The sequence below is a fragment of the Ipomoea triloba genome, chromosome 7 (genome assembly GCF_003576645.1).
Source record: "Ipomoea triloba cultivar NCNSP0323 chromosome 7, ASM357664v1".
Taxonomy (NCBI): Eukaryota; Viridiplantae; Streptophyta; class Magnoliopsida; order Solanales; family Convolvulaceae; genus Ipomoea; species Ipomoea triloba.
Window position 1 is genome coordinate 4748096 of NC_044922.1, and position 26789 is coordinate 4774884.

General features: G+C 36.3%; 4 protein-coding genes across 4 annotated transcripts; 1 reads left to right on the forward strand and 3 right to left on the reverse strand.

The window, feature by feature from the left end:
- Window positions 1–107: 107 nt before the first annotated feature.
- On the reverse strand, window positions 108–4316 carry LOC116026305 (glucan endo-1,3-beta-glucosidase 3-like). The gene is made up of 4 exons (XM_031267786.1): window positions 4096–4316; window positions 1273–2526; window positions 765–792; window positions 108–673 (listed from the first exon to the last, which is right to left on the reverse strand). Exons 1-4 carry the CDS (start codon window positions 4196–4198, stop codon window positions 517–519), a joined length of 1542 nt encoding a protein of 513 aa, XP_031123646.1. The 5' UTR covers window positions 4199–4316; the 3' UTR covers window positions 108–516.
- An 11149-nt stretch (window positions 4317–15465) lies between these two features.
- Window positions 15466–18661, forward strand: LOC116025474 (pectinesterase-like). The gene is made up of 2 exons (XM_031266706.1): window positions 15466–16384; window positions 17937–18661. The coding sequence occupies exons 1-2, from the start codon at window positions 15466–15468 to the stop codon at window positions 18659–18661; spliced, it is 1644 nt and encodes a 547-aa protein (XP_031122566.1).
- A 515-nt stretch (window positions 18662–19176) lies between these two features.
- Window positions 19177–21405, reverse strand: LOC116025475 (probable inactive receptor kinase RLK902). Its single transcript, XM_031266707.1, has 2 exons — window positions 21036–21405; window positions 19177–19934 (listed from the first exon to the last, which is right to left on the reverse strand). Exons 1-2 carry the CDS (start codon window positions 21403–21405, stop codon window positions 19366–19368), a joined length of 939 nt encoding a protein of 312 aa, XP_031122567.1. The 3' UTR covers window positions 19177–19365.
- Window positions 21406–24255: 2850 nt separating this feature from the next.
- On the reverse strand, window positions 24256–25931 carry LOC116025038 (probable inactive receptor kinase RLK902). The gene is made up of 2 exons (XM_031266094.1): window positions 25534–25931; window positions 24256–24902 (listed from the first exon to the last, which is right to left on the reverse strand). The coding sequence occupies exons 1-2, from the start codon at window positions 25877–25879 to the stop codon at window positions 24334–24336; spliced, it is 915 nt and encodes a 304-aa protein (XP_031121954.1). The 5' UTR covers window positions 25880–25931; the 3' UTR covers window positions 24256–24333.
- Between the last annotated feature and the right edge of the window lie 858 nt (window positions 25932–26789).

A 26789-nucleotide genomic window follows, 5' to 3' on the forward strand; every position in this document is an offset into this window, starting at 1 on the left:
CCGAGGTTCATGGGTCATTACACATGAGTGAGATTTACCTATTGAGGAACAGAAACTGCAATTTTCCACATAAAATATAAATGTGAGTGTAGATAACAACAGCATGATCACACAATATTACAACACAAATCAATTCAACATGGAATTGGAAAAGAATATTTCAGCACAAGAGAATGTTTCTTTTATATGAATGAAATGAAGAAAAATACAGTGCAGGCACAACACAATACAACAGTTCCAAATGCTTCAAAGAAAAATGACTCTAAACCCTAAAATAATTACAGTGATTATCACATATCATCACTGCCTTGATTTTGATTCAACAACCCAATGGGAGCACCACTTAGCTGCAAAACTACTTGCAACCCAAGTTTTGAATTGCATCGCTACCCCATAAACTCACTTGGGAACCAAAATTGGGGGCGCCCGATGTTAGCAAAGAACCCGAGAAACCAAATGAATAGAATCTATCGACACAAGGAATAATAATACAAATAAGAGCAAGTCAATATCCTTCTATAAGAAAGCCGCACACCACAGTGTCAAGCCGACTATAAGAGAGGAGACGAGAGCATTGCTGTCATACAAGTACTGCGATCGACATCCAGAGGTCGTAGAGTTTGATGATGGCGCGAGAGAGGTGCCATTTGTGAAGGTTCCATTTCTCCCACCACTAAATGTACAAAAGGTAAAAAACATAATTAGTATAGCCGAGATTTAAGAATCATAATAAACTAAACGATTAATCAAACACGAGTACATACCTTCCTGGAAATGTACAAGAACCGCGACCTGCATAGGATAGAAGTATCAGCGTTCCACTAGTCCTCTAGACCAAAAAATAATCTCGAAAACTAATTCAAGAATACGTGATCAACTAGAAAGTAGAAACATAGGGTTGTTTACTTCAGGAAATTGTTTTCTAATTTTTCAGTTTTCATTCTCTGTTTTCTATTCTCTATTTTCTGTTTAGAAAACTTCTTTACTAACACTAATTTTTTCAAATTTATTTTTTTAGACTAACATTATAAAATTAACACAAGTTTAATTTCAAGTGATTTTTAGACCTTATATCAACTCGGTGCCACTAGACCACAAAGTCTTGACAATTTATATCCGTATATAAATAACTAAATACATATCCGGACCAATAACATATTAAGTTTACCTAAAATTTAATTTAGATAATATTAATATTTTTGAATTAATATTAAGTCAAGTCTCGTTAATCAAACCAGACACATAAAATAGGACGGATGGAGTACTACTTACTTGGGTCACTGGTAGTGATGGTGCCCACTCCATTGAAGTTGCAGGTTCCATCGGCCATGCCCATCCGATGATAATACGCATCGAAAGCATATGAAGCGTGCCCGGCTACAGTATTTGGTTCGAAGCATGGGTTTCCTTGCAACAAAGGCGAGCAGTCCACTTTCCCGGGGCCACAAGCCCAATCCAATGCTGCTTGAAGCATCTTTTTGTCAGCATTGTCCCGAGCCACGCAGTACGTTTGATTTGTAGTGTCGTTTGCCAACACGGTCCCGGAACCTGTCAAGTGCAGGATATATACGGGCATTCCACTGGGGTAAAAGAGCCCCCAGTTCTGTTCTGAAATAGCACCGGGCCTCTGATCTTCGTTGTACAGCTCATAGATGTAAGTACTAACTGCAATCCCGGGGTGCTTTGGTGTCCCGGTGCTATTAAGAACATGCCTAATTAGGTTACTATTGTAAGTGTTAGCGTTATCAAGTGTAGCATCCGGCTCAGAGGAGTCGCCCTTCGAAGGCCAACCCGATTCAGTCACCACAACGGGAATATTCGTGAAGTTGAGATCATCCATAGCAAAATACGCCGCATCGACTATTGCATCGAACACATTAGTGTAGTGTAGGAGTGTGTTGGAATCCACGGCTTCTTTATTAGGAGGAAGGGGGCGGAAAAGAGCGTAATCCAAAGGGATTGCGCCATTCGACAACCGATAAGCATAGTACGGGTACACATTGAGCATAAGATACGAGCTCGTGGATTGGAGAAACTTGAGCAAGGGAACCATGACCGGGTCCCACGAGCGATTGAAGAAGGCTTGCGAAGGGGGGAAAGAGTCGAGGATAATATTAAACGGGTGTGGAGTGGAGACTTTGATTTGAGAATCGAGATTAGCAGCAACAAGAGCGGAATGAATGAACTTCATGGCGGATACCAAGATAGGAGCGGCATTTGGAAGGGTCGTAAGGACTTCGGATCCAACCGCTATGGCAGTAATGTTGGTGGCGGGAATATGAGTAAGAATATTGCGGGAAACCCAGTTGGCTGCAGTGGCATTCGACTGACCAATACCTAAGATTTGATCATTTGGAACAGACACGGTGACACGGATTCCAGTATTAGCGAGTGCCAGTAGCATAGCTCGGTCAGTATCAAAGAGCCTAACGTGGCGGATTTGCTGTGCCTTGAGGAGGGCTACCACCTGACTCGGACTGGGCATATCAGAGAGGTCCGTACCTATATTTACCCCAATGAAAGACTCTGCACGGTGAAAAAAATATTACAGTTATTTGAGGTTTAACAATTAGCACCATTACACCCTTATCAGATGGACTCATCCTCTTTATTATGTTCTAGAACTAATAACAATCAAATTTATGGATGACCAATAGCATACAGGACGAACAAAAAAGTTTAAGTCCATCAAAACATACAAACTATCAAACAAACACCATGATTTGAGCTCATTGCCTCTTCGTTTTCTAACTCCCCACCCCCCATCCCTTCTCAGAAAAATGCACCTAGTTGTGGCAAATTCCTTTTTTTTAATGACGAGGGAAACCCAGCACCACTACTTGAGGGTGTGCACTGGTAAACCCTACCTTGTAACCCTAGCCAACAAAGGACCACAAGAAAGTAAATCAGCCTAGATTTCCCATAGCTGATCAGCTCAAACCAAGAAGGTTAATAGGCCACTCCCAATGCCATTCAAATTCAAGAATCTAAGCAAGAATAAAAACGAATAGAATCCAAAGTCGAATAGATGTAATTCCCCTACGCAGGTTTACTTAAGGCATGCTCAACATCGCAATGGCACATTGAGTGAACTTTTTTCAGGCAAGACAAAATCACATTTTGAACTTTTGGGCTAAGCAACAACTACCCATTACATTAGAAGAACCAACGAAGAAACAAATTAGCGAGTTCCCATTCCCATATACATCGAAGAAAAACCACGTGCACGAAAGAATCATCAGACACCATGGGCACATAACATATAACACAAGAGGTTGCCTACTCCATGTGTTAGAATGTAAACCTCCAACTTTATGGAAAAGACAGAACTACCCTGCAAGTGCATGCCCCAGATTCCATGAATCCACTCACCCCCCTATTAAACAATGTTGTGACTGCATTTTATATACCAATAATTAGAAGAGAAGGCACATGAGCTGTACCACATCTTGAGAGAAACTTGGTGGCCAATTAGTAGGTTTCAACATAGAAAGAAGAACTTATGAGAAAGACCCCCACTGCTTTGGAAAGAGCATAGAAGAATACCAATGAAAAAAGATTCTCTCTTTCTCTACAACAATCCACATTTTTTACAGTCCAAAGTTTAAACAGTAATAACACCCCAGCCCAAAGGTACATAAAAAAAAACAAAAAACACTGTACTGAATTCCTTTGTTTCACCACAGTAATTTAAGGTTTAATTTCCTCTAGGGTTTTGACTTTTGCAGCTCTGAAAAACACCTTACCTCTTGTTCATACAATAATAGCTTATACATCATCAGAAATCATTCAATAAATTCTCTCTTCTCACTCAGTTCTCAGTAATATATACCCACAAAATTCAAGAAATTTTAAGTACAAAGAACAGCTCAGCTCAGACTTCAGAGTTCAATGTGTGAAATTCCTAATTAAGAGCTCAAGAAAACTAAAATGCATAAAAGAGAGTATACTAAAAAGGGCAATTTTTTGTTCTCTCTGTATCTCTGTTTAAATTTTTTTCCTTCCACAGATAGGGGAAAAGAAAAGAATGAAAAAAGAACAAAACCCATAAATGAAATGATAAAAAGATTGCAAGAAAAGAAGAAAAGCACTGACCTTCACCAGAAGAAGCAGCAGAAAATACTGAAAGAGGAAGAATAATAAGAAGAAGAAGAAGCAGAAGCAATGCAGACTTGGGCATCCCCATCATCTTCTCCATCCAAAGCTTCAATCTTTACAAAACTACATAAACCCCCAAATTGCAAAAAATGGAGCTTTTTTATTTAATGGGGAGATGGGTTACTTTTTTTTTGAGGAAAATGGGAAATCTAGCTATGGAAAGTGAGACTGAGAGAGGAAAGTGAGTGTGGAAAGGGAGAGAGTTAAGGGGGAATTATTTTAGATTTAATTCAAGTTTTAACGTCTGTTGGGTACAGATCATCATAGTCTTTGTCAGACAGATCGACGGCTGAGATCGATTCATTGGATGCCCCTTCAAAGTTCAAATCCCTTGCATAGTTGCATGAGGTACTAGTTAGCAGTGCAAGTAAACAAGGAGCATCAGATTTCAAAGAAATAATTATTTCCTTTTAGCCCCACAACTACTTCAGTAATACATTTTCTGATTTTCACTTTTGTTTTTTGGAAAATCCATTTGATTTTCAAGTTTCATTTTCTTTTTTTAAATAACCCAGATATTCGGTTAGGTTATCTTGCCGTATGTACACTTCAGCACACAAAAGATCTTCACTACTACTGATTTGTAAGTTTCTATGCACAATCCTACCATGTCGTTGTAAACAAGATTAAACGTTGATTGGGCAACCACTTGAGCTACCCCGACAAGGGCTTCAAGTTTCATTTTTATCATATTGAGTCATGAGTGTACAGTCCTGCTGGAATAGCTCAAGTGATTGACCATTCAACATTTGGTCTTGCTTCTATCGACAATCAGTAATAGCAATGACTTCTTTGTGCGCATAAGTGTACAAACAACGAGGGAAACTTAGAATTACTTCAGCAACTCGAGATTTACCACATTCATAAGTCTTGGGTGAATTTATGGGATCCAAGATATAGTCGAGTGAAATTAGAAAACTTGGTTTATTAAATTAAAAAAAAAAAAAGTAATGAGTGTACATTTTTTTTAAATGCATCATACTTTAAATTTAGAATCATATTGGCTTGAACATCTCAATACTCCTAAAGAGAAAAAAGTATAATTTTGAAATAGAAACATGATGGATCTTAATTGTCTTTTACTAAAAATTTGACCAAATGAGCCAAATGTGACAATAAATAAATTAAAGTTATACACTAAATGTGTCAAAGGCTATTTTTGACAAACCTAGCTGAAAAAGTAATTGAAAACTGAAAAGCTATAAGCTCGAAGCTGAAATCTAAAGAGCTGTTAAACTAGCTGTTATTCTTAAAAATGTTTGGTAAAATTAGCTTTTTGATAAGCTGATAAATGCAAAATGACTAAAAATGACATCTTCATACAATTTAAATAGTTTTAAATTTAAATAGGTTTGTTTATATATTAAAATATAAAATAGTGAAATCAATATATTTTAATAAAATATAAAGTAAGAACATATATTTGAAAACATATAAAGTAAAACAAAATGTGTATAACTCGTAAAGTTTGTTCATACAAAATTAATGTTCAAACACAAATGTCAAATTGAAATTACAACCAAACATATTGAAGAGAAAAAGTAAAAAAGGTTTAGCCAAAAAGGTTTTAATTGGGAAGGGTAAATGCTGTCATTTTTTTAAAATAATAAAGTTAAAGATGAAAAAAAAGTTAGGAAGCTACTAGCTTATTTTGAAACGCTATCTTAAGTAGCATTTAAAAATAAGCTCTTATTTTAAGCTACTGGCTTATTTTAGGAACATTACCAAACAGAGCTTATAGCTTATTAGTAGCTTAAAGTTAGTTATAAACTCCTAAATAAGCTCTACCAAACAGAGCCAAAAATTATACTTGAGATTAAAAGTGAAAATGATTATTGAATATAATTTTTAAATATATAAATTTTAAGAATTTTTTGACAAAAACAATGACTTCAATAAGAGAAGAGAGAAGAAATTAAGTTTGTAATATTTTGAAGTTGTGGAACACAAAAATAACTGAGTTGGTGTTGGGTGCATTAGGCACCTTAGGGTGGCCACCAACTCATAACCACCCTAAGTAGGTTTTTTCCTTATTTTTTTCTTTTCTTTTGCTTATAATGCAAGAGTAAAAAAATTTTAACTTTAAATTAATGTGTTAGAATTATTTTTAATAATTTGAGTTAAATTCCGTTAATCGAATAATATACGTTCTGCGCAACGAGTTTTACATAATAGTTGAGGTGGGATATATATTCTTTTTTATAATATATTTTAAATCCTTACGTGAATCCATCGCACCAATGAAAAAAAAAAAAAACCTGTGCGCATGAAACAAAATAACATTAAAGTGAATAGGTTGTGTTGACAGTGGAAAGAGACGTGTTAGAGAACAAAGATTTCGAGGCCCAAGAAGCAGATGACGTGGCATGTGTTGCCATTCAACGGTCATATTCCAGAAAGGGCATTTCTATTTACTCATTTACGTTACATTGCACCACTCTTTTTCTTTCCTTTTATTCTCTTTTTTCTTTTTCATTATTTTAAATTAGATAAAAGGGCACGTCACCATGTGGATCGCATATAATTATTTTGAAAGAGTTTTTAAGATGGAGGAAGGGGTAAATTAGCTATTAAATTATACACAAAAATTAATTGAGTTATTCAACTTTAAAAAAAAAAAATATAATGTGTTATAAATATTTTATTTATTATGGACATTATTATTAGTTTTATAATAATAATTGACGTCCGTTGTTAATATTCTTGTCTCCTGAGCACTGTTGCTTTGGGCAATGCCGTTGGGCACTGTGATAAGCACCATCGGTGATGTTTTGGTTTATTAACACTGTTACCTGTGCGATTTGCCGAAGACAACATGTGTCATCCGCGATTGCTACTGCGTCTCCTGGTCTGCCTAGGGGGAGATGGAGAGTCGCCAGTGTCTAGTTTGTTTCCGACAATGACGTGCAATGATCTGGTATGTATTAAGGACTAATTATTATTATATTATTTATCTGTTGTTGTCCTACTCTTTCTCTATTTGTTAGTCTTAGACTAAGCCTGTGATCTGTTGTAACTTCCCTGATAATCCTGATGTATAGCTCTATATATTGTTGTAATCTTCTCTCTGAATACACATTCTGATTCAAGCCTTTACATGGTATCAAGAGCCTAATATACTCAAACGAGTAAAATTTTTTTTTCCCTTCCTCTTTTTTTTCCTGCGTGATCTCATGGCCATCACAAATGATACTTCTATCATTACGTTATCAGCACCTACAAATTTCCCTATCAAACTTACTTCTACCAACTTTCCGGTTTGGCGTAAGCAAGTTTATGCTACGCTCATAGGACTTGGTCTTGCCGGTTACGTTGACGGAACAACCGCAGCTCCTGCGGCATTTTCGGATACTGCACGTACGGCTCCGAATCCAGCCTATCAAGTGTGGTATCGCCAAGACCAAATTCTTCTTAGCGCACTTTTGGGGAGTTGCTCGGACACCATTCAGCTAGTACTCGCCTCAGCTACTACTGCTGCAAACGCTTGGGAGAAATTAACAGCAAGTTTCGCCAACGCTTCTCGTGGTCGTGTCATATCCTTGAAGTCCAAACTTGCAAACAATCCTCGAGGATCAAAATCTGTCTCCGACTATCTGCAAGAGATGCAAACACTTGCTGACAACCTAGCCTTGGTTCAATCGCCGGTCTCAGATGAGGATCTGGTTGCACATACCTTGTCGCAAATAGGAGATGACTTCCATTCGGTCACATCAGCAATCCATGCAAGAGAAACACCTATCTCCTTTTTGGCGCTCCGTGAGATTTTACTAGACTGTGAGCGTCGTATGAAGTGTAATGATGAGATGCAGCAAACTCTATTGGCCACGGCGAATGTAGCGCAACGGAACAGGCCAAAGAATTTCTAGAACGAGAGGTTCTTTTCTGGTCCAAAGACAGATAATACGTCAAACTCTAATTGGCGGCCTTATGGCAATCAAAGTCGCTTTCCTGCCAGTGGAGATTGGAATGGTAAGGTCTGTCGTTTTTGCCACAACTCTGGGCATGAAACTCGTGTTTGCAGGAAACTTGCACGCTTTCTGAGGGAGAACAATGTTAGACTGGATAACATGCAGGTCGTTAATACTGCTCAGAGCCCTGCTATTAATTCCACCACGACAACAACACCAATTGACTCTACTCAATGGCTATTTGATAGTGGCGCCTCTCATCATGCTACATCAAATTTGGGTTCCCTACAGAATTTCTCAGATTACGGTGGTCCGGATGAAATTTTCTTGGGTGATGGTAAAAGCCTTAAAATTTCTCATACTAGTCATACTAGTTTTCCTACCAATGATCGTGACCTTTCATTGTCTGGTGTACTCTGTGTTCCTAAATTACAAAAAAATCTTGTTTCTGTTTCTCAACTTTGTAAAACTAACAAAGTTTCGGTTGAATTTTTTCCTTCTTGTTTCCTTGTGAAGGATCTCGTGACGGGGGCGTCGTTACTCAAGGGGGAAAACAAACATAATGTTTATTGTGCCTCTATGTCTACTCAACCACAGTTAAATGTTGCAGTTTCCACATCTCTTCTAGATTGGCATCATCGTTTCGGGCACCCGTCAAATAAAATTCTAAGGCATATTCCCAATTGTCTTAGTATTCCGTTTGATTCCCTTGCTCTCACTAATTTTTCTTGTACCTCATGTAACACAAATAAAAGTCACAAGCTTCCATTTTTTGATAATTCTATGGTCAGTACAAAACCTCTTCAACTTATTTATACAGATGTATGGGGACCCACTCAAAAATCTGTTGATGGATACCTATATTATGTTGTTTTTGTGGATTTCTACACCAAATACATATGGTGGTACCCTCTAAGAAAAAAATCAGACGTCTTTGTCATTTTTCCTCAATATAAAAGATTAGTGGAAAAGTTCTTTGGCCATAAGATTATTTCCATATTTTCTGACAATGGTGGAGAGTTTATAAAACTTATCCCGCTATTTAATCTACATGGTATTTCTCACTTTACAACTGCTCCTCACACTCCTGAGCACAATGTTAGGGCTGAAAGGCGTCATCGCCATATTGTCGAGACTGGGCTCTCATTGCTTCATCGCTCAAACTTACATCTAACATTCTGGTCATATGCTTTCCAATGTGCAGTTTATCTAATCAACCGGTTGCCTACTCCTGTCTTAGCCAATCAATCTCCATTCCAGGTACTGTTTCAGACTTCTCCTAACTACCAAAAAATCAAATCTTTCGGTTGTCTATGCTATCCGTGGCTCAGGCCATATATGAAAACAAAATTGCAACCTCGGTCTATGTCTTGCATTTTTGTTGGGTACTCTACGACTCAGTCAGCCTTTAAGTGTCTTGATCCGTTGACTAACCGTGTGTATCTTTCCCGGCATGTTAAGTTTGTTAATAATGTTTTTCCATATTTTCATCCTGTTGCTTCTAGTTCTTCTGGTCATTCTGTTTCAGGGAATGAGCAGGCTCCTGTTATTTTGAGTCCACCAGTGGTGTTACATCCTATTGTTCCAACACCCACTATGACAAGCTCATCAGCTTCTCTTGCCACTAACACTCACTCGGTATCTTCACCTGCCTTATCTGTTCATTATCCTCCTGAGCCTCCTTCGCAGGGTCCTCTTCCTTCAGCCTCACTAACAGTTCCGCCATCACCATGCGGTTCTCCTGGTGCGGCCCATACAGACACCTCCGGCTCGCAGTCCTCTACTGCTTCTTCTAGTTCAACTCATACTATTCCTTCACATGAATCGCAGGATTGTTCTCGTCCAGTTCGGATTCGTCGGCCAAATCCCAAGTATTTTAACGACAAGTTTGTAAATCACTCAACCGTTCATCCTCTACCTTCCTCTGTTGAGCCGTCGACTGCCACACAGGCTCTTAAGGATCCATTATGGCGGCAAGCTATGGATGATGAATACACGACTCTAATTCGCAATAATACTTAGGAGCTTGTACCGCGTGATAACCATGTGCCCATTGGTTGCAAATGGGTCTTTCGGGTTAAGCGGAAGCCAAACGGTGCGGTTGATAGGTATAAAGCTCGTTTGGTAGCTAAGGGGTTCTTGCAGGAGCCCGGGCGTGATTACTTTGAAACATTCAGCCCAGTGATGAAACCAGTGACGATCCGGCTTGTTCTTTCTATTGCTTTGAGCCGTCATTGGGTGCTGCGACAACTTGATATCAATAACGCCTTTCTTCATGGCACTTTACATGAGGAAGTGTACATAGAGCAGCCAATGGGCTATCGTGATCCAAATCACCCACAGTATATTTGTAAATTGAAAAAGACTATTTATGGCCTCAAACAGGCTCCCCGTGCTTGGTATTTGGAGCTCTCTGATTATCTATTGAGTTTTGGTTTTCGCAAGTCATTGGCAGATGCCTCTCTTTTTATCTATGATGCAAATGGTGTTGTTATTTACTTTCTTGTTTATGTTGACGACATTATACTCACAGGAAATAATAATGTCTTTTTGGATTCATTTGTTTCGTCCTAAAGGACTTGGGTGCACTCCATCATTTTTTGGGTGTTGAATTAATTAATGTGGAATCTGGTTTGTTTCTCTCTCAAAGTCAATATCTTTCAGATATTCTAACTCGCTTTGATATGGATGGTGCTAAGCCGGTTTCGACACCTATGAGTAGGGATGTTGTGTTACCCTCAGCTGGTTCTGATGAAGTTTTGGATGCTACTCAATTCAGGAAGCTTGTTGGCTTGTTGCAATACTTGTCCATCACGCGTCCAAACATAGCGTATGCTGTTAACCGTCTATCTCAGTATATGCATGCTCCTGGTGTGGTTCACTGGCAGGCTGGGAAACATTTGCTGCGCTATTTGAAAGGAACCTGTCTTTATGGGTTAGTATTACGTCGCTCTCCAAGTCTTCAGTTAACCGCTTTTGTTGATCCTGATTGGGGTGGAGTGTCCGATGGGGGTCGTTCGACTACAGCATATGTTATATATTGTGGCCCTAATATTGTCTCGTGGAAGTCTACTCGTCAGAAAACAGTTTCACGGTCGTCTACGGAGGCTGAATATAGGGCGCTAGCTAATGGTGCGGCAGAGTTGTATTGGGTATGTAATTTACTGACTGAGTTGAGAATTCCGCAGCCTCGGCCTCTTACTTTGTTTTGTGATAATTTAGGAGCCACTTATGTTTGCCGCAATCCAGTGTTTCATTCTAAGATGAAACATCTTGCTTTGGATTATTTTTTTGTGCGTGAAAAGGTGGCTGATGATTCTCTATGTGTTTGTCATATTCCTTCGAAGTCACAAATTGCAGATGCTCTTACCAAACCATTGGGGCGTGCCTTGTTTCTTCTTTTTCGGTCCAAGCTGGGTGTCTCCAACGGATCTACCATCTTGCGGGGGCGTATTAAAGACTAATTATTATTATATTATTTATCTGTTGTTGTCCTACTCTTTCTCTATTTGTTAGTCTTAGACTGAGCCTGTGATCTGTTGTAACTTCCCTGATAATCCTGATGTATAGCTCTATATATTGTTGTAATCTTCTCTCTGAATATACATTCTGATTCAAGCCTTTACAGTATGCAGAGTAGAATAAGAAATAAACTTTGCATAATTAAACATAGTAATAGATACTTTATTACCTTTAATTATAATTATTACCATAAAACTAGTTGATGGTAATCCATATATATGCATTCACATTTCGTGCATAATTGGTAGACACGAATGATTATGGTGGTTTATATATATAATCTCTACTTGTTCAATGCATGATTATAATGCAACTAGTTTATTATATTGCTTTATATGTAATGACATATCTCATATTGTGGTAAACATACCTTTTACTTGGAATCTCATTGTTTGACTTACCAATTACTATTATATATTACTATTTTTTTTGGGGCTATTTTTTTTGGGAATGATCCTTTTCTATTGTCGTCAATGCATGCATGTAGAATATTTGTTCAGGATACTCACTCCAGTAGTCTACCAAATTTATTCACTAGGTCCTTACCTACGAAAAGCATATTCATAAAATTAATATGCGTAGGTAAAGGAGATTGTTGTCTTCAGGGTGAGCAACAAAATGTAAATACAAAAGTACAATTGATTTATTGGTCTAGATGATCATAAGAAATGTTATAATTCACTTTACAATTGACAAGATGGAGGTGCAAGGAAAATAAACACTATTCAAGAAGATCATAAAGATTAAACCTAGCTTGAAGTTACGGTTGTACTTTTTTTTTTTTTCCTTAACTAAGCTTTTTTCCACGAGGTTTTCTTAGTAAGGTTTTAATGAGGCAACCAGTGCAACATATGACTTCACATATATTGTGTACTCTTTTCTTGTTAGGTTGTTCTTAGAGGATTTTCATAGCAAGTTCTTAACGATGCATGAATATATTTAAATATATATACTACCCATATATCGTGTACTCTTTCTTGTCTAAGTTTTTCCCACAAAGTTTTCGTAGTAAGTTTTTAACGAGGCATGATCGTGGTCAAATAATGTCTAATGGTTATAAGATGGAGTGTTATAAATATTTTATTTATTATGGACATTATTATTACTTTTATAACGTTTGTAACGGCGATATCATCAATTCACTACTTAATTATGTTGTATATTTTCTTGTATTGGATGAATGGATGAACACTCATAAGGCTTATTTTGTTCTTTATCATTCCTCTACTACTCTTTCTCTACATTTCCTTTTGATTCATATATTTGAACTACCGGACGAATTACAACAGAATGAACTATTTGAGCAAGTTAAATACGTGCAATTTGATTAAAATTGACTTGATATCCAAGTTAAATAATGACTTGGCAGTTGACATTTAAAATTTATTTAAATTTTTTTTTATCAATTTTAAATATAAAATATTTTTAAAAATATTAAAATTGGGAAGCTAAAGTGCCACTCCCTAAGGCCTAGCATGGAAAAAACTTCTATTGCAAGGATATAAGCAGTGCAATTCGCATACCTATATATTTACAAATGAAAAGCTTATTTTTGTAAAGGACAAACCTAATTCCTTAATGTCCCGAATAATAAGAGTATCAAAGCAAGAAGAAGTTGGTTTCAAGTGGCTTTAACCACAAGCTAAGCATTAGTCTCCCATCCAATACCATCCTAATAGAGTAATAGCAGTAAAAATAGGCTATAGGCCAAGTTAGTCTTAGCAAAATAGATTTGAGCTTGTTATGGTCGTTATACGGTGGACCATGGTCCACAATATGTATTGTGGACCATGGTCACAAAACGACGTCGTTTCATTAAGTAGGAGAAACGGCTACCGTAAGTCATAATGGAGCTTCATAAAGGATACTACAGTTCATCTCAAAAGATACTGCCTCACATTTGTTTTTATATTATCAAATGAAACTGTAGCTATATCGAAATGAAATTGTAGTTGTGTTGAAAGGAAACTGCAGTGTATATAAAATGAAATTGAATAACAGTTTCACATTTTTTTAGTGTATATTGTCCAATAAAACTGTAGTTATATCGAAATGATATTTTAGACTTGTAGTTGTGTTGAAAGGAAACTGCAGTGTATTATAAAAGAAACTGTAGTTGTGTTAAAAAGAAACTGAATAACAGTTTCACATATTTGAGTGTATAATGTTGAATAAACTGCAGTTATATAAAAAAGGAACTACAGTTGTGTTGAAAGGTAACTGCAGTTTATATAAACTGAAAGTTAACGGCGCGGAACGGATGCCTTTTTAGCCGTTTGTTTTCATTAATCAAAACGACGTCATTTTGATGCATGGTCCACAATCCATTGTAAAATTTGCGGAGAACTTAAGGTTTGACATTTTGTAATTTTATTATCGACTTTCAATTTAACCATAATGGGTCCCTTGAGTCCTTACAAAATTGCCTCTTCAAATTTACATATTGGTGTTAAATATCACCTCCACTGAAGCTCAAACACACACCTCCCATATGAGAGTGCAACTTGGTGCCACTAGAACATAATGCCTTGGCATTAAAAAGAAAAGATATAATTGCCTCAAATGGGCAAAGAATTATCATTAACCTTATTCAAATTGGCTTATGTATATCAAATTGTTCTTCACATTCCCACTAATGATAAACATAGTGTATGAAGTTTATGAACCCAATTTATCCATTTCAGTAACAAGTCAATTTTTACATTCTTACTTTTATATTTAACACTTACTAAATGAAAATTTAATTGGCAGATCAAATCTCGAACAAAATCAATAGTCAAGAGATCACTTATAGTAAAAATAAAATAAAATAAAAAAGTCAATGATAAAAATTGGTAAATATCAATAGTCAATGATCATTCTTAGAATTAATAATAATAATAATAATTCAATAAATAAAAATAATAGACTTATGTCCTTAATTTATAAGTCATTTTACATGTTATCTACTACATGTAGTAACTATAACTAATTTACCAAAAATCATTTTACGAACCGCTAATACTCTCAACTAGTTATAAATAACTAACACTATCAACTATAAGGTAATTGTCAAATACCTCAAAATGACTAAATATATGTAATATGCCACTTCTGAAACCGCATGTGGTGATTAAATGTATTTGTTTTCTTAAAGGGCCATGCGAGCTATACATCCTTAAGTAGTTAAGTTTACCAGTCATAAACTAATTAATCACTCCATGATGTGACAAAATCATAGATATTAGTAAAGTTAAGAATAAAATTAATCACTCCATGATGTGATCTTGTGGTTTAGTGACTCCAAGTTACACTCCCATGTGAGAGGTTGTGGGTTCTAGTAGGCAGTATTGACTCTTTGTACTCCGGTGGGTTAAGAAAACAGTTATGAACAGATACTGCATTGTAACAGAGTTAGTGGTACTCAAAATTAATACCTAAAAAAAAATTGTTAACCCAATGGGGTAGTTCAAGTGGCAAGCTAAGTGAGCTCTCTTTGTGGGGAAGAATCTGATTCCCCGGAGAAAGACCTCGTGAATTTAAAAAAAAAAAAAAAACATAAAATTTTGCCACATATAGAAATGTTAATTTGTGATTTGTAAAATTAGAAAAGATTAACATTTTCTTAAAAGGAAAATACTCAATAGTACCCTTTTAGTAACCAAATATTATTGGATCGAATAAATAAAATACAGATTTCACTTTTCTCAACAAAAAAATAAATACAGATTTCACTTTCTATTTTCTCTTTAATTTCATATCTTTAAAGCCAATAAATAATTTCCCAAAATAATCAATACCAATTTGATCTCCTTAAGTAAAAGACAACATTTTCACTGCTATAAATTGAAAATGAAATCAACCACAATAATCAAAAACCAAAGAGATAATAGCAACAATGATCTCTTTGCCTCCATTAGCAATAAGGCTAGTCCTACTAAATCTAATGCTAATTGGGGTAGTGGTCAATGCCATTGACCTCAAGGCTATCTGCAAAACCACATTGTACCCAGATTCGTGCTTCAAAGGGCTCGCCCCAATTGTCGAGTCACGAGTTGACAACGTTGGACTCCCCGAAGTGCACAGGTTGTCCGTTGGATTAGCGATTGACGAGGTCTTGTTAGCCGCCAATGGATTCCTCAAATTAGAAGAGGAGTTCAAGAATGTGTCAAACGCCATGTCGTTAAGGGCACTCAAATTCTGTCGTGAAATGCTCCGTACCCGCGCGTTTACTAGTCTCAACGGTTGTTTGACCACGCCGCCTAATAACGGTAAACCGTCGACAACCGAAGCGTTCGAGGACCTCAAGACGTGGCTAACCGCCGCCGGGGCCTACCACCAGACGTGCATCGACGCGGTTGATGAGGCAAAGGATGAGGTACTGAAACACGCGGTTTTGGAGCGACTCAAGAGTTCCATAGAGTCGACAAGTAATAGTTTGACGATCTTGCGCGCATTTGAAGAGTCTTTGGTTGGTAAACGGCGACGGGGGATGGGTTTCGGTGGCATGTCGAAGTGGATTTCTGAGAGGGAGAGAAAGATACTCGAAAGTCGGGTGGATGATATACATGTTGACGTTGTGGTGGCTAAAGATGGGTCGGGAAGATTTAAAACTATTGGAGATGCACTTAAGGTCGTACCCAGTACTGGTGCTAGGTTCGTGATGTATATCAAAGCAGGAGTTTATAATGAGATTTTGAGAATTGATGCTAGCAAATCCAACCTTACCATGATTGGTGATGGGATGGACGCTACAATTGTTTCCGGCCACCTTTGCGCCGGTGGTGGCGTTGGAACATACGATTCCGCCACAGTTGGTAAATTCATTTCTCTCACCCTAACAACTTTTTCTCTCAGAAAAAAAAGTCAAATAAGTCACTAAGTTTTTTCTTGTTGTTGTGCAATTTTAGTAATTCACTGAACTTAAAAGAGTATGCAATCAAACCATAATATGTTTAATTAAGATATTCTCAAATTTTTTTTCCTATAGAATTCGATTACATTGCTTACATGATACTCTATATATACTAAGAGCATCCATAATGGTGGAGGTTTTTTTTTTTTTTTTTTTTTGTTTTTTTTGTTTTAAGTAGTTTTTGTAAGTGTGATTAGGAAAGAAAAAATGAGAAGAGATAAAAAAAAAATAAAACAAATCTAATTTTAACCCAAAAAAAAAACAATATTAGAAGGGAAAGATGTGCCCGACGCACTTGTGGCAGTCACTGGCTTGCTGACTGTCCAATTATCTTTAGTGGGTCCCACTAATCTGAAAAAACTATTCACTTGCAAACGAACCCCAATCTTCTCTTTCATGCTTTCTCTTTCCTCCATATCATTAAACATTGTTCTAAAAATCCAAAAAAAAACACTAATAGTTGTGCTCTTGAGTTGTCTTTTTCTCTACCATACTTGTCGGGAATAAAGATTAAAATATTTTTAACTCAAACTGCATTAAAAGATATTAGAAAAATTAAATTTTCTAATTGCAAATACTTTATTTGTTTGATAGTTCGATTACACACTTTTTAAATTCAGTAACTCAATTGCACACAAAAAATAAGTCTAGTGGCTTTTGAGTGACTGAGAAAAACTCAACCACTATTTGAGGGTGTGTATTTGTATGATTTTGTAATTCTAGCAGATAAATAATTACAAATAGATAGATAATGATTGAATAAATTAACCGGGGTAACTCTAATTAATTAAACCAACAATTAAAAGATAAATAATAAAGACAAAGATGATAATGGAAAGACAAGAATATTGTATTAATACTTGTGTAATGGGATTACAAATGGAATTGAGATGTCTTGACAAGACAATTATGACCAAATTTATAGTAATCTTGCTCCTCAACCACTCCGCGAGGAAAGGGTGGGTAGTCACACCTGCTTTAACCACGCCCATGCCCTTCCGGGCTTGGTGGCCAAGCTCCAGCTAGCCGAGGCCGAGCACCGAGCTTTCCCTTGGTGGCTGAGACTGAGCTTTGGGCTCAACCTCTAACCATCGAGGCTGAGCGCTATGCTTGACCATTGGCAACCAATGTGGCTCGACTTTGGTGAGGCTCGACTTAGGTGGCTGAGGTTGAGCGCTAGGCTTGGCCTTGGCGGTCGAGATTGACCACTAACTAGGCTCAGTCTTTGGCAATTGAGGCCAAGTGCAGGACTCGACCTCGAGGCTACTCCGAGGTCAATTGGACACGTCTTACTCCACTTCATCGGGTCGATTTACCAAGGACCTAGCCCTCTCTAATATATTCATCAGGTAAATCAATCTAGGTGCCTGATGAGCTCAAAGCAGGAAGACAAAAAGTATGAAAAAGAAAACCAATCCCTATATTTGACTTTGTTTGTGATGGTATATATGCAGATATTTCCGGCGCAGGTTTCATAGCTAAGAACATGGGATTCGAGAACACGGCCGGCCCTAAAATGGGGCAATCAGTGGCGCTGAAGGTGGAATCAGACAAGGCAGTATTCTACCAATGCAAATTGGCCAGCTACCAAGACACCCTCCTCGTACAATGCAACCGCCAATTCTTCTACAAGTGCAAAATCTACGGCACAATCGACTTCATCTTCGGCTACTCCGCCGCCGTCTTCCAAAACACCGATATCCTCATCCGCAACCCTTCACCGTATCCGGTAACCATCATCACCGCCCAGGGCAAATACGAGCCGGCCGCCAGCTCCGCGTTCTCCTTCATAAAATGCACCATTTCGGCGGCCGAAGATATTGGGAATGTCCCCACGTTCCTAGGCCGGCCCTGGAAAGATTACTCCACCACGGTTTTCTTGTACTCCGATATGGGAAGGCTTATTGATCCCAAAGGTTGGTCGCCTTTCGACAATAAAGCGCCACCGGGCGCGATTTACTACGGCGAGTATAAGAACTCCGGCCGCGGATCGCGGACCGAGCAAAGGGTACGCTGGAAGGGCGTGCATTCAAGAATGAGATTTGCTGAAACTATCCAGTTTAGTGTGGATGCTCTTATTGATGGCAAGGATTGGATTCCAGCAACGGGGGTTCCCTATACTAGTGATCAAAATATTAAATTGATCAAATCGATCAATTCAAGGAAGTTAATAAATTAACTTGGTTGATAATAGTCACATGATTTATTAATAGAAAAATAGTAAAAGAAAAAATAGTCATGAGTTATATGCATGCGATCTAATCTTTTTGTGATTATTTTGAGTTGTCACTTGTAAGATTAGATGTTGAATAAAATATTTTGCCGAACACAATATAGCTTTTATATTTACTATGAAATCAAATTGATTTGTTAAATTGGTATGACATTTGGTACCAAAACTGTACTTAACCCCTATATGAACAATATTGAGTTAGTCAACTATGGACAATCAAGTGATGATCTTGACTATTGTGGGTTTTGTACAAATTTTAAAGCTAGAGATTGAAGTCATGGGAGTTATGGTCAACACCTAGTTGGGCCCTTAATTAAGTAATGCTTAATTATTTTATATCAATTTCTTGACAATTATTCCATACTCAACAAATTTTGGTCAAGATAATGATCCTATCCAAACAACAAAAATAATCACACTTTTGGACTTTTTTTTTTAACCAAGTATTTCTAAATGCGGTATACAAGTAAAAAGAATTCTTTTCACATCAATTTCATTTTGCATATTGTTATTGTTGAAATGGAGCATATATCATATATAAACATAAATGTACAATCCAACTATCAGCTTAGACTTTTTAGTTGAGATGGATGCTTCAATTATTGTCACATCATATCCTCACACATTGAATAATGCTTGATGAGTGATCACTAGAATCCACAAATCTCTTTAATCCTGCTTGCCACAGCAGCCATGGAAGGCCTTCTATCAGGATTCTGGAACGTGCAACAAATTGCAAGCTCCAACAATTGAACCATCATCTGTCCCCCAAAATCCCGGTAATAATCTCGTAAAACATCATCAAAAACATCGACAATCGGCTTCTCTTGAAACATCGACCGAACCCACGACGCCAATTCCATCCCTTCTGTCGTCTTTGGGGGCTTACCAGTGAGTAGCTCCAAGACTAAGACGCCATAGCTATAAACATCGGCTTTGTGAGTGAGGTTTTGTGTGGTTTGCAGTACTTCTGGCGCGTGGTAGCCTGAAGAGGTAGTTGCGGTGAGATTAACGTTGTTGGGGCTGAAGAGGTGAGCGGCGCCGGAATCCGAGAGGCGGACGTGGAAAGAATTGGAGAGTAAAACGTTGGATGAAGTTATGTTTCCATGGCAGATGTTTGAGCCCTGAGAATGGAGATGGGCAATGCCGCCGGCGACTTCAAATGCGATTTCTGATCTTACTTTCCATGTCAGTGGAGCCTTGTTTGTCTCTCCTTTTCCTAGTGCAAATCAATATTTGATTGTTTACCATATAATATATAAAATGGAAAATTAATGCTTCCCCCTATTGAATTTTTTCTTCCTAAGGTGACTTCTATTCATTGGGTGTCTATAAGTGAAGATCGAAATGCCTTTCTTGTTGGGTCCCTCCTATGTGGCATTTACTATATTAAATGCATTGGGAGGTATGTGAAGCAGCAAGTGGAGATAATAAAACAAAAACAAAATGTAGTGGCATCACCTTTTGTCTAAGTGGTGGAATATTTGGCATGTAAGCATGCACTATTTCCATTCTTTGAGGCAGTATGTTGTCGGCAGCAGAGGAAGAAAATTTGATTCCCATTCATTTCACTTTTTTCGGCCAACTGAGAGAAAAACACAGAGAGGCAGTGAGCGGCAGTGTGTAGAGAAGAAAAACACATTTTTCTTCTTCTCTTATTTTCGGCAGTCCAGCAGAAGGAGGGAGCCATTATTTTCTTCTCCATTTTGGACGCAGCTTTTTCGTGAGTTTGTCTTTCTTCTTGGGTACTATCTTCATCAAATATTTGAGGTCAGCTTGTATTTATTCCAGGCATCTCTTTGGATAATCTCGTAATATTTGTATTCATTTTTATCCTAGTATTGGAGATTGAATATTTTGAGTACGAGATATTATTCCTTTTAGCCTGTGAATATTATAAGAATGTTTTGGCCTAGGAGTTGTTGTATTTGATGATTTGTGAATGTATGGCTCGTGTGGTAGCCTAAAACTTTGTACCCGAGATTTGTGATAGTGGAAATTGTTGTTGTTGGTGGCCCGTGGTTTTTCCCCGTGGTTTTGGGGTTTTCCACGTAAATCTTGTGTTCCTTGTGTTCATATTTATTTTTGGGCTATTGTGTATTATCTCGTATTTGTGTACCGTGTCGGGTCTGTGATTTTGATTGTCACAGGAGGTGGGATTTTTCCCAACATTTCTATTTAAGGATATTTCAACAATTTTAATCTTTTGTTCATGGAGAACAAAAAATGGTCATGTCACAATAATACTAAGACCAAAAATGGAATTAAGTCTTTAATTTAGTTTGAATTGATATCAAAATGAGACAAAAAGGCCACTGACCTGAATTCTTATGGTGAAGAAGAGAAGCCAAGCTTCCCATGGGCATGTGATCGAAGATAAGAAGCTTTTCATATCTGGAAAAATAATACGCTCTGAGAGGAAGCAGATTCTCGTGGCTCATCGTCAACTTCACAATCTCTTCAACTCTCCTGTCGAATTCTTCATGCGACATCGACGTCTCCTTCAACCTCTTCACAACCACGGCTTTTCCGGTCTTCATCTCCACTCTGTACGAGGTTCCAAGCCTGTCCTTTCCCATTACCTCAGCTTCTGATTGCAACAAATCATCCAGATCATATGCCGCATCCTCGTCCTGGATAATGAAGGTAATAAGCCTTTTGTCCATGTTTTCTGCTGAATATTTTGCCATTTTGATTTTGATGTTTGAGAAATTTTCAGGTTTGTGCAGAGTTGTTGTTTATGCTGCTGTTGCTATATGATTGGATTGATGTAAGATTGTTGCTAAAATTCAAAGTCTGCGGCATATGTAACCCAAAATAGATGGCAATTAAGCAGTTAGAAGACTTGACTGGATCATCCGACCCTAATCTCCATATTTATTTTATGCATATAGACAAGGAGGTAAATAAACCTAAGTTGTTCATAACTGGTTCAAATATAAAAAGTCAATAAACAATTTTGGTTGGGATTGGAGTCGAATTGAATTTGAAATTTTATGGTTATCAAGTCAATCATCTGACTAATTTGCTTCAGTTTCCGATGTATTATTACCTGATCTCCCATAGAAGATTGATTAAGTTGACTAGAATATATGTTTGGTTGTCACTGTCTAATGTGTCTATTATCTCTTATCTTTTCTAATCTCCCGTAGAAAATTGATTAAGTTGAGCAGAATATATGTTTGGCTGTCACTGTCTAATGTGTCTATAATCTCTTATCTTTAAATTTCATTGTAGTTCCCTTCAAGACCGATTGTATGTAAACTCTAATACGTATGGATTTCACTTAAAAAAAAAAAAAAAAAAAATCTGTCAGATCTGTTGATTTTGATAGCCAAAGAGATAAATTAAATCATCAATTCCACCAAAGGATTAATAGACAACTCTTACATAGAAAATAAAACTTAGAAACTTATAATTATTAAACTAAGACTAAGAGGGAATTGTTAGCCAGCAAAGTTTTAACTTTCTTGAGAATTTAAAAAGTGAGAAAATTATTTACATGTTTAGTCCAATCTTAGATTTAGAAAAGTTTAGGTCAATGAAAATCACATCTCATCATATCAAAGAAAATCACCTGGGGTGAGATTTTTTTTCTCGACTTACGGAGGATCTGTCAACTTTATTCAATACATATTTATCTTTTTTGATGTCAGACTATCGTGTTAAAAACCTTTAATTTGACTCTCCCACCATTACACATACTTTATCAAAATATTCAGATACATAATTAAAGTTTTTTACTTTTTCATATGTAATATGATTTGTAATTTGATTAGATCTGCAGTTATGCATATATTATATGTGTATGTCTTACGTGTATATATATCCAGTACTGCATATTATATTTATATTATTTTGATTTGACAAGAAAATAATAAAGATTTTCATATTTCTATTTTTTTTTAAAAAAATATACTTTTAATAACTCCATTGATTTTTATTTATAAATTTAGAAGACTTTCAATTATATATATATATATATATATATATATATATATATATATATATATATATATATATATATATATATATATAGCGTTTAATGAAAAAATAGAAAATATAATATAATGGTATTATTGGAATCCATGAAAATGACTTCTAATCTTTAACACCATGATTTTTTTTTGGGGTCTTCTATTTGACTTCTAATCCAGTTTTTTAATTTTATTTTTTTATATTTTCAATTAAAAACAAACTAAAAAGACAAAATAAAATACAACTAATCTGAGACAAAATCGTTAGGATTTAATTTGATAATTCCAAAGTTATAATTTGGGCTGAACGAGTCAAAATGGCTTCATTAAGCTACTATGTATTTACTATTATTGGTTATTTTGAACATTTATATCATTGCGAAAATATATTTTTATATAAATTATATAAAATTATATTATTTTTCAAATCTAAAACTCAAAATATAATAATTTCTACATTTAGAATGTTGAAGTTTCAACGTGCCCTAGTGTGTGAATTTTTTAAACAGGGTATAATAAAGTTAGTATATTAGACAAAGACGTACTTAGAAATATAATACTCCACAACAGACTAATTCTATAGTAGCTGCTAGTAATAAGAAAATGTTTTTTTTTCTTGTTGCAATAATGATTTAGATAACTATCACAAACTTTCATATTTATTAGTTAATTATATAAATTATAGAGACAACTCTAGTCAAATTGATCGAACAATTGATTTGGTAATCACAAAGTTTTAAATTCAACATTGTCTATTAATTTTTTTTGAATGACAAAAAAAACTTGTAGCCACTACTCGATAGTCGATAGTGTGCACTGTGACCTTAGCTGGTAAAAAACCATTTTCGTTACTAGTAAAAAACCATTTTCGTTAAGAGTCGAACTTGTAATCTTGTGATTACCAAATCAAACAGTTTGACCAATTTGGTGGGGTTGTCCCATCTATTGGCCTTCTTGGTATTACTAGTTTTACACGCGCATTGCGCGAATGGGTTAATGCCCAATATTTATATTTAAATAAATATTTGAAAGTATATCAATGCAACATTATATAGGAGAAGTTTATAAATGGGTAATTGAATGTCGAATTTTTTTATTTAAATATCTAACTCAAAGTATATATGAATCCAAGATAATATAGAAAATTCATNTGTATCATTTTTTGTTGTAGCTACTAATTTATTTAATTTAATAAGAGTAAAATAGAGTGAGAAAACTTAATTATGTCAAATTTGATTGAGATGAGGTTCGAACCTAAGACCTTTCTTATAGAAATTAATGGGTAAGTTAAAAGTTAACGGAATATTAACGGAGAAGAGAATATTTAACGGAAAACTTAACGGATAATAATAAAAGTAAGGTTAAATTAGGTAATCTTTATTAATAATATTAATTTGAATTATCTTAACCATCTATTTGATTAAATAATTCATCTGAACCATCTATTTGATTAAATAATTTGACCGCCATTTTTCTACCCATTTTAGGCCTAACTCTCTTTGGCTCTTATTAGTATAGTAGATATTCATTTTTTTTTTAACCTGAATTTGCTTACATAATAGGTTGTGACTATTTAAACTTTCCATTGTGATATAAATTTCTTATTTTGAGAAACAAAAAATTGATTTCATCCTTTTAGTATCAAAACCATAAACTACAAGTTTTCTTGATCTGGTCAGCCACTGCAGCCATAGAAGGCCTTTTGTTAGGATACTGAAAAGTACAACAAATGGCAACTTGTAGTAACTGAACCAGTTGCTCTGCATTGCCTTCTGCCTTTGCCAATGTACTGTCAAAAACATCACAGATTGGTTTCTCCCGAAACATGGCCCGAACCCAATTAGGCAAATCGACCCCATTGTTTCTCGCGAAGGCGTCCAATGGGGCCTTCCCGGTTAGCAGTTCCAGGAGCAGAACTCCGAAACTATAGACATCTGACTGGTGGGAGACCTGGTGGGGACCCGTCACTTCTGGTGCGCGGTAGCCTGGAACGAGGTCTAGTTTGGAGTCCGGGGAGAGGAGTCGCGCTAGGCAGAACTCCGACACCCGGACTTCCAAGAAATTTGTTAGGAAAACGTTTGATGATCTGATGTTGCCATGGCAAATGGTTGAGCCTTGAGCATGGAGAGATTGGATGGCATTGGCTACACCATAGGCAATGCTGGTCCTGACTTCCCAATTCAGTGAAGCCTTGTTTTTACCTTCATTTCCTATGTGGAATCAACACCGACATTCAACTAGATTAATCTCACCTCACGGGGCACATAAAAAAAGTGACAAATTGCATAAAAGAAAAAAAAAATCTAGAAAGTACGATCACAGCTAAGGATGTCAATCTTAGCGCAAAACCGATGGACTAATCTGATAAGTCCAAGTTTTGTCTGATAAGTCCAAAAAATTTTAGGATTAGAACCAAGAAATTTTAGTCCGATAAGCCCAAAATTGATAAAGTCGATGGTCCAAACAAGCTCGTCCAAGCCACTTAAAGGCTATTTTATATTTCACAAGTGATGGAACAAAATATATGTGGAATTTATATGTAAGCTCGATTTATATATATTGGTTGAATGATTTATAAGTTTACATAAATGCTTTAGTGTATCCGAAATTGAAAGTTCAGAATATTAATTTGGAAACGTCAAAAGTTTTAGTTGAGTCAGCCCAATAAGTCTAATAATCCAAAATTTTAAGGTTAGTGTCAAGAAAATCTATAAGCCCGAGCCAATAAGTCTGATAACGGGATAGAACTAGTCCCTAACCAAACAGACCGACTTGATTGACATCTCTAATCATAGCTCCAAAAAATTAGAAGAGAAAGGATTATTATTAGTTAGCACTTACCATGTAACCTGAAAGCCAAGCTTCCCATGCTCATATGATCATAAACCAGAAGAATTTCAGTGTGATGCCAACAATATGCTTTAAGTGGAAGAAGATTTTCATGTGTCATCATCTTCCCCACCTCATGAACCCTCTCTGTAAATTCATCAACCGGCAAGCAACCAATCTTCAATCTCTTCACAGCCACTGCAGATTTCTCCGGCAGCTCCGATTTGTAACTTGTCCCGAACGTCCCCTTTCCCAGCACGCCCGCCGTCGACCGCAACAAATCCTCCAATTCATACCCATCTCCATCGCCAAAGAAAACCAGCTTGCTTTTAACAATGGAATCAGGGCTCCAGGCCATTATTTTTACAGCTTTCTTTAATTCCTGCAGGCCGGCCTGTTTTCTTTGCTATTTATAGCTTTTATGATTCCGGGGCGATTTAATACTACTGGCAAGAAATTTTCCTCATCGCAGACGCGTAGCTTAGCCGACCTGTCGAGAAGTTGACATGAAGTTGCGTTCATATTCATTCATTTGTATGTAGTTGGCTAGTTGCTGTATTATGTCAATTATTGACTCATGGATAATATTTAATTTGTATTAGAGTTTTCATCATGGATAATTGGATAGTAGTCAGTCCATTCACGGATAATTAATTGATAAAAAATAATGAGTATTTCATTTTTAGGCGATTGAGAAAAGTTCCTAGTCAGATTAAATATGCACGAGTAAATTTTGCTTCAATGTAATATATACTCCGTAGTTCTCAAACCACAAAAGATAAATTAATGACACTAGTTAGGAGACTTTAATTTGTGCGATACACTCGACTAAAAGAGTACTGATAAAAAGTTAACTCGTGAGAGGGTGTGCGTTTTTCATTTTTAATGAATTCTTCCTTAGGTAGTAAGTAATGACTAACGCTCTTCTTTTAGCTAGATGTTTAAGAAAAACTATGTCTATTTTTAAAAATATAATATTTATTATTTAATTTCTTCAATAAAAATGTCAAAATAAGAATTGAATGCATGCCTTGCATTCTTAATATAAGTTCACATTGCATTCATTATGGACAAAGAAAAGGATCGGAATATAATATATTAATTACTTAATTAGTCAATGAATATATATAATCAAATAGACTGTTTAACCAATCTAGGGTAGGTATGAAAGTTTTGTCTTAACCAACGAAGGAAACTCTTGAGATGTTTTGAGGTCCCTCAAGGACGTCCCATTAATAGGCCAGTCTATTCGAGATATTCCCTCTTCC

Coding starts and splice junctions, on each gene's coding strand:
- LOC116025038 (XM_031266094.1), bottom strand. CDS start 25,879: ATGGCCTGGAGCCCTGATTCCATTGTTAAAAGCAAGCTGGTTTTCTTT. Junction 24,903..25,533: donor CTTGGCTTTCAGGTTACATG/GTAAGTGCTAAC, acceptor GATTCCACATAG/GAAATGAAGGTAAAAACAAG.
- LOC116025474 (XM_031266706.1), top strand. CDS start 15,466: ATGATCTCTTTGCCTCCATTAGCAATAAGGCTAGTCCTACTAAATCTA. Junction 16,385..17,936: donor ATACGATTCCGCCACAGTTG/GTAAATTCATTT, acceptor GTATATATGCAG/ATATTTCCGGCGCAGGTTTC.
- LOC116026305 (XM_031267786.1), bottom strand. CDS start 4,198: ATGGAGAAGATGATGGGGATGCCCAAGTCTGCATTGCTTCTGCTTCTT. Junction 2,527..4,095: donor TGCTGCTTCTTCTGGTGAAG/GTCAGTGCTTTT, acceptor TTCACCGTGCAG/AGTCTTTCATTGGGGTAAAT. Junction 793..1,272: donor CATCACTACCAGTGACCCAA/GTAAGTAGTACT, acceptor TATCCTATGCAG/GTCGCGGTTCTTGTACATTT.
- LOC116025475 (XM_031266707.1), bottom strand. CDS start 21,405: ATGGCAAAATATTCAGCAGAAAACATGGACAAAAGGCTTATTACCTTC. Junction 19,935..21,035: donor TCTTCACCATAAGAATTCAG/GTCAGTGGCCTT, acceptor GATTTGCACTAG/GAAAAGGAGAGACAAACAAG.